Genomic DNA, 15,422 nt, shown 5'->3' on the forward strand with positions numbered 1-15,422 from the left:
AATATAAAATCGGTTAAAACCGAAAAACACCGGTGGTTGGATATTTTCGCCCTGGTTAAAACCGAAAAACACCGGTCGTTGCACGTTTCCGACCTAGCGAAACCCTTACCCCGTAGAGGTTCGTCAAACGTGTTATCTCGTGGATCCTGCATTCTTCCAGTGTTTATACATGGCTTGCAGGTGGCGTCAGTCCAACCTCCTTTCTGGGGGTCAAAAGCGTCTAGTGAACGCAGTGGAAGCTAAGCTCTCATACGCCTTTCCCCCATTGTGTCTCCCATGGCGCCCTTTTGTGGAAAAATTAACACAGTGGAGGGTAGGCTCTCACGTGCCTTTTCCTCATTGTGTCTGGCCAAGTGATGTCGGTGCAAGCCATGTATTCAGAGGTTGCTGTGGTTCCTGGAAGACACTGCCAACGTCCGTGTCGTACAGGAGTGTGCGTTTTCATAATTGCGGGTTGTGAACCGCAAGGAACGTGCTGCCATGACGGCAGCACGTTCCTTGCGTGTAGATGCAAGCATGAAAATATGCTTGGCATCTACTATGATAACCAAGTGTGAGAAATAGTTGCTTCCTAGAGAAGAAGTGTATGAACTATGTGAATAAAATTGGAACTCTTTGTCTGTGATCAATCGCTTTTTTTTTTCACCGATAATCACCGATTTTAGCCTCGTCATGAGACGTTGCACCGAAATACACCGGTGCTTTGAAAATAAATAAACACCGAAAAACATCCGCCGATTTTTCTCACAAATAAACACCGGAAAGTACACACCCTAGTTATGAATGATGCAGTGCTATTTGATTTGAGCTCCTATTCGCACACTCCCAATTGTTACAGTGTCTTGCAGTATAAGAACAGTTATTGACTGGCTGTGGAAATAATCCAGTAAAATATGTGCACCCAAGAGAACTGAATGCATCAATTTTTAAGCCAAATCATAACTTATGGCCATAGGGTAATCACATGGCCTCTTTAGCCATACAATAATGACATGGCAAGTTGTTTTGTTGTGTGCCTGTTTTCATTGTGTCTTGTGTACCAACGAGCTTATTAGAAAACTTAGCACCTCATTGCGGCGTAATGAGGCGCTAAGTTTGTGGGAATCAGTGGGCAGCAAAATCCATTCACACTCTACTCCTGGCCAACAATTTCCCAGAATGCAATGATTGATTTAATATTGAAGTAGTCTATTAGCTCAGCTCACCACCCTACCACAGTTATGGTAAATGTTTCACACCAGAAATCAACCAAGAGGATTCCAGAGCCACAATGTTAAATGACCTCAAATTCACAATCGACAGTAGCAAAAGTCAAGCTTGCAGAAGCATTCTATGGCATCCACTAAGCCGCATTTAATACAGAAGAGCAAACCATTACAGCAAGCAATAAAAATGCCTGTGGAAGCAAGCTAGCTAACAAGACTTCAAAACTTGTGTAGAACAATATGTAATGAATCGGGATGAATTACGAAAAGTTCACAAAATTAGTGGCAATCAAAAGCATAGTGACTGAAGTTGAATATCATCAGTTATAACAAATTGTCCCGTCGACTTGCCCCGATGGTTGCAGCATACCTGCTTTCTACCACTGGCAATAGTGTTCATGCCAACCCATAAATTAAAAATGTTTCAGGGTTTACTCAGGTCAGCAATGACAGCTGTACAATACCAGAAAGGCAAGTCTTGTACATGTGATTTAATTTTGATGCAGCTTTTACAGGTATCAAGGGCACAAATGATTCATGATAATGGAGGCCAGAACACTACAATCAGATAAAATTTAGCAGAAGTACTTTGTTTGAAGTGCACGCTGAGACGCGGCTTACCGGCAGCTTAAAGAACATGGTGTGTTGAAACCTGGTCCTCTTAATGCTCCACAGCCAATGCTGACAAGATTGAGTGATTGAGTTTTATTGGCGCAAAAGTATCTGAGGCTATGGAGTGCCAAAGTCTGACTATTTCATAAATGCTTTCTAGAGAGGAAAGAGGGCTCTAGTGGCCAGTGATAGAATAAAAGGATGTGCATCAATCTGTATATAAATAATGTGGATAAAAAATTTAAAAAATTGCAGATGCTGACAAGAAGGCTGAAGTACAAATCGTAAAGCAAGAAGCTCAAACACAATAAGCCGCACCCCATGCTACTTAAGTTATTAGCGGTACATCGTTGCACCAGGCGAAAGGCGCCGAGTTGCTGGGCTGCAAACTCATGTGGAGTGTCTGATACTCTGCAGCAAAAAGCCACTGCACATGCTCAGAATGCGTTCCACAACCCAGTAGGCAAATACGGCAGCTCTCAAAAGGCTACGATTAGAATGGACTATAAGCTGGTTCACACAGGCCACAACTTTCCCTGTACCAAGTTATGGTGAAACAGGGTACAGAAGCAGTTAGGAGGGATGTTATGGGGTATATACCTGGGGGTCATCAATGAAGAACATGCCATTATCGCCATGCTTTTCAGTTGTGCTGTGGACCTGGAAGAAGAAAAGCAGCTTTGATTTAGCCAGAGTAACTAAACTAGGAGAATTAACAAAATTGACCACACAAACCAAGACATTGCATTGCATATAACAAGAAATAGTGTGAAAATCTATTAAACATTTGTAAATTCACATTAAAAAAATTAGTTACCCAAATGCACTGCCATTTCTAAAAAGGGAGCAGGTACAGTATGTAAGTGACCATATAGCTGCTCCCTTAAAACTTGCATTCTTTCTGAGTCACTGATTAGTACAAAGCAGTTTGTTTATGGTGTGTGATGATGCAGTCATTACGAATTCATTAGCTATCAGCAGTAGATCATGGTTAACAGCCAAAAAAGAAGTCTGGGTGGTTAATAAAAAAAAAAAAAGAATGCAAACATGTAACATTTGGGAGTCAATTATCAAAAATTAACAAAAATCTTAAACTAGAGCAAACAGTCAAAAAATATGTAATTTGGATCAATACATATTTTATTTTTAAAAGCAGCATGTGTTGCTAAATATGAAATTTCAAAATTATTGTGACCCAGAGAACTCCCTGGGCATCAAATCGAAGTGCATAGGAAATTTGGCATCTTCACACAGGGCAGAAAACTGTAGATGTAACGATGACAATATAAAATAATCATTACAAAAGTACACTATATAGTCAAAATATATATGAGAACGGAAAGGAATTTTATCATAGTTACAGACATCAAAAATTGGGGAACTAGAAATAGTAATTAATTAATACATAGTATTGGTAAGTACCCAATACATGACAGGGCGAGAGCACCCAAGATTCGATGCAGCTTTTTCTAAAAGAAAATTCGGACACTAAATGCGCGTCAAAACGCTTTTTTTTTTTTTCCTTTTTTGACGCGCATTCATTTTGCATTTTTTTTCCCGGCGGGCCGACGGTCACTGGAAAGACAGCGGCCACCGGCGGGCCGGCAGAAACGCCTCCGCGTGCCGGAGTTCGGAGACCCCTGCCCTAAATCATTCGTGCACCTGCAAGCAGCGAGCGTACGCATAAACTTCGGCAGTGTTGACGAAAGGAGCATGCGGTGAACGTACGCGTTTCAACGAAACGAAATTCTATTTCATACTTCATCCGACAAAATCCCCCTACGGATGGCAACTTCGTCGACGCTCAAGTAACAACGAAAGGAAAATTGCGCTCGCTTTAAATCCGTGATTACTTTTGTGCGCAGCGTTTCTTTTTTAGGCATCGGAATGATTTCATATGCCCGAAAATTCCGCACGAAGCGAACACCGAAACCCTTTCTTGGACACGGGATATAAATGCGTTTCGAACGACCGGGCGCCTTCATACATCAACCAAGGACGACCCCCAAAAGAGCGTTGCATCCCACGAAAACCATCCCCTTGCTAGACTCCGTGTATCTTCTTACGACAGACCGCAGCCGAGACTGCGAGTCATCCCAGCCAATCTCGAGCCATGAACCTACTACGGGATTATACCCTCCGCGCGTTCCTCTTGAAGGTCACGCGACACATACACACGACATTGGATTGGTTGAGGCGGCCCGTACCGTCCGCTGCGGTCCAACGCAAGGTAAAACGGACGATATAATCGAAAACAAAGACAACAAAATGAAGGGTAAAAAAAAAAAGACAAGTCACAATTTCCGCTACGCAAGACCAACCAGCAAGTTCGGAGAAGGCGGGGCGGGGGAGAGTGAACGGACTCGCCAAAGAATGAAGCGATCATCGCAAACGACGACCAGAGATCCTTGGGGGATGCCGCGAACCCTCGAACACAAGGGGGGGGAGGGGGGGGGGGGGCAATTCCCGGGGGGCAATAGCCGCGGGATGAGGGTCCTCCAATCGAGCGACTTCCTGGCCCAAAACATCCCCTTCCCGGCAGAGCGGGGCCAAAGAACGCGAGCCACCACAGCGCAGCAAGCGGCCATGACGGGGAATCCGCGTACACAAAACAACGTCGGGACTTCTCTTTTTTTTTTTTTTATCACACCAGAAGCTTTCGCAAGCGTGGTGCGATCCCCTCGATGGGAAGCGAATGTGCGCAGGATTTGCGGTAGCGTGAATTGTACACAAATGATGACGTCATTTGGGAATGCCGCCAAAACCGCAACGCTGCTTTAATACGACCAAGCAGACGCTGTTGCATGTTCATGATCTTCCGGTAAAATGCAAGGACAAGCAGTCCCCACTATCGCACCACACCACGTCAACGAAACAGGTCATTGACGCTAAGGGATCCGTAGCGAGAGATATATGGGAGATTTTTTTTTTAATAATGCTATAAGACGACGACCGATTGCCTCGTATATGTTGAATAGCACAATTCAAACTTTGTTAAATATTCAAGCGGGTTGTTTCTGCATTGCAGCGCCCTAGCAATTCTGAAAAGAACTAGATGGAGCAACCGGAAGTCTGTTGGGAGGCCAAGACCACTTGTGTTTTAGTAAACACAAAGCTGTCCTTTGGTAATCAAAGCTCCTGGCGCTCGCGCCAGCAGAGTTGACGGCGTTGTAACATGAATCAACTATGAAACAGTACAAGAATGCAAGATCGGTTCCTTGATGTCCTAGGGTCTTTAACGCAGGCCTAGCGCATAACCGCACGCCGATACAATGCTCATCCAGATCAAAACAAAACAGAAATCGTAAAAAAAAAAAAAAAAAACTAAAACACACACACACAAATGCCAAGGGACAGAGAGGGAAGAGTCTTTTTAAAGGACGAACAATAGGACGTATAGAAGGGAGGGTAACTGTTTCCCTCGTCCATCGCGTACCGTTCTTTCGAACGACGTCGGTGCCGAGCGTGGCCCTCTTGGCGACTCGACAACTCAAACGCGGAAGGGCCGCGCGAGAGAGCAGAGACGGTCATCGGACCAAGCCCACGCAAAAGATCGGGAATCGAAAGCGAACAATAGGATAGAAGCGGGAGGGAGGAAGGAAGGCGAGCAAGGAGGAATAGCCTCCTCGGCGGCCAGCGAACCGACACGGGATTTCTCATCAAGAACCGCGCCACACAACAAAGGCATCTTTGGGGGGCGCGCAAGAGCCGAGCAGTCGCCGGTTTTGCCACCCCTCCCGAGTAAACTGGCTGGGCAGGGCGGTCGGCGACTGAAGAAGACGGCTCGAGGGAACAACGCCGGGAGAGAAAACCGTTCCTAATCAACGCCTGCTGGCCCGTACCTTCGAGGAATCCGCGGTCTTGGCGCGTTCCCTCCCTCCCCATTCCTGTGGACTGCCTTTCTCGCTCTTGCACGATGGAGCGCTGCGGACGCTACGAAGCCATTGCAGCCAATCGGAGCTGGGAACGGATCCCGCGACTTTAATAACTGACAGGATGAGGCCAGCAGACAGGTCCTTCAGTTGTCCCGCCTCCAGCGCCAGCGTCCTGCCTTCGATAACGTTTCGGGGTCCCACGTCCATGGGCGTCCAAAAAGACGTCCCTGCCGTTCTCATCCTGCCACTGCGCCTGCCCCGAATGTCACGTGACACTTACACAGCACTGGATTGTGCTGGGATGGATCGTAATGTCCGCTCCGGTCCAACGCAAGGAGAGACGGAGTAGCCTTCCGTGGGACGTGTCCGGACGATTGCTTGCTCCCGCTTGGAAGATCGAAAATTGGAGGGGGGCTTACATTTCTTCCCTTTTTTTTTCTCGGTTTGTTACTTTTTGAAAAGAGACGCCGCCGATACCGGAAATACGTCTGAACGGTCTGAACGGGAGCAGAGTGGTGAAGAAAAAAACTGCTCCGTAGGATTTTTTTTTTCGCACTTGAAAAGGCGAGCGATTGCGCTTTTGTAGAGAGGAACACGATCGCAGAGCGAAGGCGAAATGGTTCTCAGCTTGCGTGCTAACTGAACGGAAGACTGAACTAGGAAAGCTACGGTCCCAGTGAGCCAATGACAGCGACGGGGCGAGACACGTGATTGCGATCCACTGAGTACTTTGCTCCAACGCTCGCTGGCAGCAGCCGCTTTACGCATGGATTCTCGACGATTCCCTTGACACGCTAGGCCCAAGGACAGTGATGTAAACGGCCAAGTCGGCTGGCATTAGATGAGAGAATACCTTATACGCGAAAAATAGTCTGTAGGCTGACCCACTGTAGCTTAATTCACCGCCCCTATATTTTTACGCGCGTTAAAGCGCTGTTCGCAGACACGTGAAAGGCGCCTTGTTTTGTACGCTCGAATCGCCCACTGGCCACAAAAGAACACGGTGTGTGCTTTTCCGCAAAGCACTCCCTCGGGTAAACTTGAGCGACTGGCTCTACGAAGTACTTTAGGTAAAGTTAACCCAACAGCATTATTTTGATTGAGTGTTTAGGGTAACCCCGGCGGATGACACCACGCGACACACGCAAGAAAACAAGCGTTCGCTGCCGAGAAGCGTCCGGGAGATAAAGAAAATCAAGTTGTTTTGCTTTGAAACGCGAGATAAAGGAACCGACGACACCTTGTTCGCACCTAAAACAGCAAAGAAAAAAGAAAAGAAAAAGAAAGAAGCGAAAGTAAGTATCGCCGAAGGGCGTAATATTGTCTTTGCTACAATCAAAACAGGCAAGGCCTCAGCGACGCGAAACAAAGCCGTCGCGACTGCGCCCCGGGCGTTTGTTCGGAGGGGGAAGAAAGAACAGGGCGGAGCAAGTTCGCTTTCTTGCAGTACATACAGCGTTCGCTGGAAAACCCGTTTCCCCTGGGAACAATGAGCGGCCGCCAAAGCTCGCGAAACGGGAAGACCGTATAAAGTTCCGATCCAACGATGCCCCCAAGGTAAGGCGAAACCGTCGCTGTTTACCGAAAGGTTTTGAAAATCCCTCGCGTTTCGGAAGTTGGGGAAACAAAACGAATTGTCGAAAACCGTGACAGGTCTGCGTGTGCGCGCAGGGATAAAGACGCGTTACAAAGCGAAAAAACTCTTAGGATGGTGCACGGGTTGCGATTCCGTCAACTACGCTTCCTTGGAAACTTTGTACGCAAAACATTCAACGAAGAAACCACGCACGAAAGGACCCTCAAAAGGCGGCGCTATATGCGCAAGCTGAAAGACCCACAAGAAAAAGATTTCGCAGTATATGCGATATCAAATCTACACACCACTCAAGAGAAATGGTCGCTCAGATTAAAAGCGGGTCAGCACAGCCACATAGAAGACGCCAGTCTGGTCGTAAGGAGTCACGAGCCGATGGCAACGCAGCCGGTCCCACGGAAAAGCGAACCAGCTTTACGCGTTGCAGCCAACAGCAATTGAACAGCGCACCCCCAAAAGCTCGCGGACGCATAAAGAGGCGAAGAGGACGGCGCCCACCGGCTAACGACGCCAGAACACCATTTTCCCGGAACGGCACACGAATAACGAACCGTCTAACCAGCGGCAAAGGAGAACAGGCGTGGGTACATATATAGATATATATATGTACGAGCGTTATATACCAGCGAATCCCGGGCCCAAACTCGGCCAGCGAAACTTAGTTGCATCCCATCTGGCGAGTCCATAATTACTTCCCGAGAAGGAAGCGGCGGCCAAGACGCTACGGGCCCCGGGAAGAGATGGGGAAAGCGGGCGGCGTTGACACAGGCGGGGGCTCCTGGCCGATCGTTATTGGTAGGCAAACGAGATGCAACACGAAGAGCCTGAACCATGCAGGGAACGGCGCCTGGTCAGGGCACACGCGGTGCAATCGACCGGCCAGAGCGGAACAGCCTATTAATATAGCAGATGCGCGTCAGGACCGAAACGGACGATCAGACGGAACGTGGGCGCAAACGTACAAAGTGGGAATAAAGTCCAAGGATAGAGATAGGATATTACGATGCAATATTGATGATATAATCTCTAAGATCCATAGGAACCATACACTTCGCTGCACCCTGGCGGTCTGTCGAGCTACCGAAACTAACATCTGACAGGGACAGTGGCTAGTAAACCGTATATCACGACTTGGTGAGGGCGGGAGTGTAGACGCAGTCAGTTTCCCCGCTCAATTTAGCGCAAAAATTGACGGTAGGTGACCCATGCACTAATCGAGTTTCGCCGTTAAATTTGGCAGGAAATTGATATCACGCGACCTGACGTCAGGGGACCTACGGAGAAATTATATTTCCCCGCTGAATTTGGCGGGAAAATATCACGACCTTGGAATCCTCCATCGATGAACAACGTATCGATGCTAAATGAACGCAATTTTATTTCAATGTCAGATCACCGTATGACGCACGATGGGCTCAATGTCAATCGACCGTCATAACGTCGAATAAGCAGCACCACTGTTGCTGCCTAAACGCATCACGACGTAAAACCGCTTTATTTTTTTAGGTATACGTTCTCGAGGTATACGTTAGAAGTTTGAGGAATACGCTAATACTGAATAGTGTTCATGATTAACGTGCAACGTCAATAATGAACGCTCCGGATTTCGCGAGGCCGCATTTCGTGAAGCCGTGGCGCGTGATGTCACGTGATGCTAGAACGTTTCATGCAATGCTACACAATTGCCTAGTAGTTTGCGATGAATTTTTCCTTAATTCAATATAGCTACCGAGAAAAGGCAAATAAAAGGATGCCGCCGAAAACCCCCATCCGAATTTCCCAGCGCTCTTCAGTGGGGTGAAGGCATACGTACATATCTTGCAAGTCAACCAGGCAATCTAGAAAAAACAAAGTACTTTGCCAATTTATTTGTTTTGCTAGCTGTGAGCTTTCCCAGCATTCATTTCACACCAAACTTATAACCTGTCGGAAACAAGCTGTACTACCTCTAATTTACAGCATGGATAACAGCTCGATGGATGCTAAAGGCTGTATCCTTCATAACTGGCGGTAGCTTGGGCCACCTAGCCTATAAACCAAACGTCACGCTTTCAGCGTTGCCAGCAGAGCCTTGCAGACCAAAATGAAAACAGTTCAGCTTGCGGGGAAACAAACTGGGACCTGCAATTCGGGCTTTCAGTTCACATGTGCCTATTAATGTGTTGAACAGATTCTTAGGCAGGCCAGCGACTATCGAAATTTCGGCGGAGCTCTGCACTGAAAGGGGCGCAATGTGGCCATAAAACGTCCAATACGTTCATTAAAAATCGAAGCGCACGTGACGATCATCCTTCACCGAGAAACTTTTAAGCAGCGCACCACAGGCTAGTTTGAACTCGCAGAGTTCCAGCCGCACTGCGTAGCCATGGACAGCAGTGGTCCCAACCGAAGTGCAATTATAAACACAGTTTCAAAGAGTCAGCCATGTTGAACTAGAAGCGGCCCTTCCCACGGAAGAAAACTTTGAACGGCAAAACGAGAAGAAAAGAGACTAACTACTGCACGGGAAAGTCCGCTTGCTCGCCGCGGACAGCCGAAAAAAAAAACAAAAAAACATTCAAAGTTTATTCACAAAAAATCAAGAGAAAGTGGTAAGCGGCGAAAGAGATCGACACTCATCGTCAAGTTTCCAAACGTGACGAGCCTTGGAACGGTTCGCGCCGGCCCGCTCAAAAGTGCCCCGAATCTCTTCGTTCCACCGTTGTATATTTACCACCGAGGCCGAGTTCTAAAAACCGACGACGCCGTTGCGACGATCAAAACAAACCTCGGCGCGGTCAATCGTATACAAAGGGCCGACGAAAGGTCGCGCTATAAATACAACTCTTCCATCCCCGCGCCTGCAGATTATGTAGTGCCGGGGACCCTCATCCATATACAAGGGGGGAGGGAGAATCAAGCACGATAGGTAGCGGAACGGTCCGATTTCGAAGCCACCGAACCGGCGCGTCATCGAATAGGTCGAAAGAGTCGGCAAGATCCGGCAAGGATATAGAAAACCCTCGCCCGTTAACGACCCTCGTGGTCGATACAGCAGAGGGCAGTGGAAAAACTTACCAGCGATCCGTTATCTCCGAAGTCCTATATTACGTCCAATGCTCTATTTAAGGAGCGATCGCTTGAATTTGTTCAGACGACGGGAGACCGTCGTTTCCGGAAAGGGAAGAACATTCTTGCTTGGTAGAAGAGCGTGTTGGTTTAAGTCATGGATGAAGAAAGAATAAACAATTAAAACAGGGACAACACAACCACATGTTGTTTTTGTCCCTGTTTTAATTGTTTATTCTTTCTTCATCCATGAGGAAGAACATTGTTCCATAATGGAAGCACTAAATTTAGCGCGAGAATTGACATCACGTGACGTCAATTGACGTCAGGTCATATGTCAATATTTTCGTAAACTGAGCTAGCAAATGCACGGACGAACAATTTGATATGATGGGTTTCCGTTAGATATTTAAAAAATAACTGTAGGAGTGTGGGAGATTTAGAAATAAAGACTTCATTATAAGCTGGAACGCTGATCCCAACTGAGTATTCTAAATCCTAAATTTAGATTGAACGGAAATGTATTACCAGATGCACCATTCGCTGACGGTAACTCTGGCAAATGGCCACGATATTTCAAGATCTTGAAAGTCATTCCCGAGAAAAACTTTTCTTGTAATATCGGTTAACTGCAAATTTACGGGTACGGTTTTCACACATTTTTTTACAACGGTTTCGTTCCTGTTACGGTTGCTGAATAAATGTTTTTCCTAAACGGTTTTCGCTTTCGGCGGGATTCCCCGCTCCCGAGCTATAATAAATACATCATATCTCAGTTGCAAGGTAGAGTTGGATGTTGTCTCAATTTAGATTTTTGTGAACTGTCCGCTTAAACACAAGCACGTACTTGCAAAGCCCATACTACTACTAATAATAAAAAGGAAAGGAGCAAGGCAGCCTTTCCGGTTCCAAGGATCAAGACATGACATTATTCGGGCTTCCCGACACGGACAAGGCTAGAGAAGACGAGTAGCATATACACATTTCAAACCGCGCGAAGAACTGGACTGGGAGCTGCAGCCAGACACGGGTCAGGGCGGGTGCAGAAGCAGCGCCATCTCGTGCCGGGCAACACGTAAACATTGGGGTCGGTCGGGCGCATCTGCGATTCATCAAGTCCTCCCCTTCTTCGACTTCCCTTCTCACTCTTTCCCTACCACAGCAGCGGCGAAAGCACCAACGGAACGAATAAAAAAGAAAAGGAAAACTCTGGAGAGCTATTGATCAGGGTCTTTTTGATGAAGAGTTTTCATTCAAGGGGTATGCGGCAAGCGCCCCATTCATTTCTTCCTTGCATGATTCATTTGTGACATCTGAATCGGCAGAATCGATGATCAGATGCCACAAACCGGAGACCGTTAAAAATAAAAAATAAAAATAAAAAACTGCCCACTTTTTGCGAGCAAATTTTTTTTATTTAAGAGCCAGTGATGCGATTGGCCCGAGTCATTTTGTAGAGCCTTTTGGAGCAGCCAAAATTCAATTATGGAGCAGCAAAAAGTACTTTTGGAGCAAGAGCGCCCACTCCATTTTATTCACACCACTGTGAATATTGTATGTGAAGATTTCTGTGTTGGCCTACCCGACTAAAAAATGTGACTACTTTGCCTTCACACTTCTGTGCAACGGCAGGTGTGCTTTCATTACACAGAACTAGCTGCTTAGTTGCACACAGAAGCACTACACTAGGCATGACAAGAAGATGGACCGCTGTGAGTAGTTATTTTATGTACAAAACAAAATGCAAGTCAAATAGTATATTCCACTAATATGAAGTTAGAATAATGTTCAGCACACAAATTGAAGTTTCATTTAAGTTCCAAAGGTTGCGATAAAATAAAAATTCTTCAATTAAAATTTCGAGAAACGCCATTAAATGGTGAAAGTTAATGACATTTTGTATGTAGAACCCATAAGGAGATTGAGAAGTGTACCATAATTAGGCCTTCTTAAAACAATCCGAAGTTGTTCAGGTTATTCCCAAGTCCCTTCTACTGCTTCACCTAATTTACACTTAGTTTATTCTACTGACTGTACACTAAGAAATAGGGGGTATATGGGGTACACCCCATGTCCCATATGTAACACCCCAAAACTACATTTGGACGTGCAGTCCACTGCATCGAGCAGGCGATACCAACTTTTACGAGCCGCTTGATAGCTATTGAATATAACGTTCCAAAAAGCTAATAAAAAATACGGTTTGCAGCAAGGCCAAAAAGAAAAACAAAAAAAACAACATTGTCTTACTGTAGCCTTTAATGCGTACATTAGCTTTTTTAACAAGTTGTATTGGTCGACTATCAAGCCGCTAGTGAAAGTTGGTGTCTGTTCGGCGTCAGTGGACTGAACGTGAAATTGTTTTGGGGTGTTACATGGTACAAGGGGTGTGCCCCTATACACCCCGTATTTCCGAGAGTGTACCTCGAACAGATCAAACAGAAGAATGACAACTAACGAACCGAGTTGAATAAAGATAAACCTATAAGGCAGTTAATGTAAATTTTCTTGCGAGCGCCTTCGCTTAATCACTAATTTGAAAAAAAAAAATCACTAAAATACCGCAGTTTATGATAAAGAATAGCCACAGTATAATTCCCAAATTTCTACTACAACTAAGAGCTGTTCCATTAAAGGCCGGTTTCCACATGCAGTGGAGAGCTGATAAAGCGCTGCTCACGTGTCGTCAGCTACTTTTCGCCTCCCATGAGCAGCAATCTTTTCAGCGGTGCGATACAAATCTGATGAACGCTCCCGTCAGCCCGCGCTGCCCGCGCTTAGTGCAAAGTCAGCGCTGTTCTTATAGAGCTCCGCTGTACGTGTGAACAGGCCTTCATACTCACGAGGTTCCTTTCTTTCTTTTTAATATACCCGACGCTTGCGTGTTTAGCGTCCAGCTCTGGGGGAATGCTTTCCCTGTAGCACTCGGGTGCACTGCGGCGAAGCAAGATAAGGAAAATTGCGATGCTTACTTCGCGGTTACCGCCTCACTACAGGACACAAGAACGCGGTGATAAGCGCGCTCGACAAAGCTAATTTTCACGCCAGAGCAGACTAGGAACGCAAGAGATATCGCGAAAACTCCGAGTTCTGTCACGGATATCACGTTATTTGCTGCCAAAACGAAAAGTTTTGAAAAATAGCACGAGCCTACCAAATGGTATAATATATCGCACGTAAGCGATTTGGCGAGCGACGAGACAAGCCACACGAAAGTGACAGCAGCAAGCGACCAAGGCAATGAGCGAAGTGTTCTAGATATCCGAAAACCGAGCGAAGCGACAGTGAGAAATCTTCGTCGCTGACGCTAGTCGCTGTCGCTCGTCTCGTCGCTCGCTAAATCGCTTACATGCGATTCACCTTCACGATCCGAACGTGTTGCGGGACCTGAACCATTATATTTTAAGTATTCAATCAAGTGAAATGAAGTTTTGGCGCAATGTTGTCGCAAGTGCCTCAAATTTTGGGCTAAGTGTAGCAAGATGTAGCAGGGTAAGCCCTTTGTCGCAGTTCGGCGCAGCAATGGCATCGCCGAAGCGCTTATTTTGACCTTAAAGATTTCGCAAGATTGACAAGAATCTGCGGAACACTATACATATCAAATACTAAATTAAAAACAAAAATGCTTTTTTTTTTATATACAGCTGTACATTAATAACGAGAATCACAGAATCTGATCGCGTCTAAGGACATAGTGCGCCGTCAGATTCTGACCGCGCATTTTCCTTATACGAAAGCCTAAATACGCGCAACTTGGGGAATACGTCAAAATGGCAGGACATAGACTCAGGTTCAAAGTTGGTCCTTCAAAAAACTAGTCGAATGTTTATCCGCATTTCTCTGACACGAGATTAACTGGCCGATTCGATTAGATAGCACGTTCATCACGAAGAAAAGGAAGTGTCTACTTACTAAGGAAGAATTAATGTCAGATTAACTGCCGCCTAAGATGCGAAACTCGCTTCATAATTCCTTTTGCAAAATATACTCTTGAAAAGGAATTAAAAGCCAGTTGCATGTGGAGAAGTGCTCCGGTTGCTGATGAACGGTTACACTGCCAACGCGGGAAAGGCATTCGGCCCATTGCGCTCTGAATCAGCACTACTCAATTAAGAGTGAAGCACAGAGACAAAAACGCACCGTTGAAGTTGACTCGAGCAACGCAAATTTTTGTATTCGTCAAGACAATTCCGAGAAGCAACGCAATCGACTAGGCTACGGTTAACGATATTTCATCGCCACTAATTACAGCGACTCGCAACGTTTCGAAGCTTCAGCTCCGAAAAACAATCGGCCAACGCCGCTAACGATTTATACCCCTTTTCGTGATGTCGTATCATTCCTTTTGGGGAGCGCTGGCGAAAAAACTGCCCGGCGTGTTTGTGGTATTGACGACAACGGCACAATTGATGGGGCCCCAGCGGACCCAAAACGAAGTCCCGGTATATTTCGGGGGCGTAAGGATCGATCCGCGGTTCCTTTCGAAAGAAATGCAACCGTTCCGCCGATCAACGCGATACGCTCTAATGGACTCGCCGACTGCGTAATAGACAGACGGGGAGTCATCGAACTTTCGGCAAACCCGAGGCTCGACTGGTTCGTTTTAAATATCCGAATTTTCAGTGAAATTCGACAAATGGGTTGATGGTTCAATGCGCCAGGTGAAACAACTAGTCTCGTACACCTTACGTCGGGACGCAGCCGACAGAACGAGCCGATCGGACCAATCGAGCACCAACATGGTGTTCTTAATGGTCCTGTACGTGTTCTGTGATCGTTGAACCAATTACGTGTAGGGAAGGCCCAGTGAGTTGTAGCTTTTGACGCCGTTTGATCGGTTCCATAATCTCGGCGCGTTGACTGCGTTCGGACTTCCGGTGAAACGAAGTATATATCTCGTATCACCGTGACTTTGCAAAGAGCGAACGCTACAGCCCCCTGGAGGCAACCAGAGGCGAAGCACGTGACAGTCCTTACCAAAGGTACAGGGGCGAGAGGTTGGAGAAAAGAGAAAGGGGGAGTCCCTTTTACTCGGACCCTCTTGCGCGCGTCCCAGAGGCCGCCTTTGTCCCCCCCAGACGCCGCCTT

The 15,422-nt window shown here is 46.5% G+C and overlaps 1 protein-coding gene across 1 annotated transcript in view; it reads right to left on the bottom strand.

The window, feature by feature from the left end:
* LOC115330595 (syndecan) overlaps positions 1-15,422 on the bottom strand; it is a 93,770-nt gene that overhangs the window by 25,096 nt on the left and 53,252 nt on the right. The window contains exon 2 of the mRNA XM_029992473.3: positions 2,418-2,477. Within this exon, the coding sequence (XP_029848333.1) occupies positions 2,418-2,477 (60 nt within the window). The remainder of the gene's footprint in view (positions 1-2,417; positions 2,478-15,422) is intronic.

Source organism: Ixodes scapularis, unplaced genomic scaffold (genome assembly GCF_016920785.2).
Source record: "Ixodes scapularis isolate PalLabHiFi unplaced genomic scaffold, ASM1692078v2 PGA_scaffold7__128_contigs__length_106722199, whole genome shotgun sequence".
NCBI classification, from domain to species: Eukaryota; Metazoa; Arthropoda; class Arachnida; order Ixodida; family Ixodidae; genus Ixodes; species Ixodes scapularis.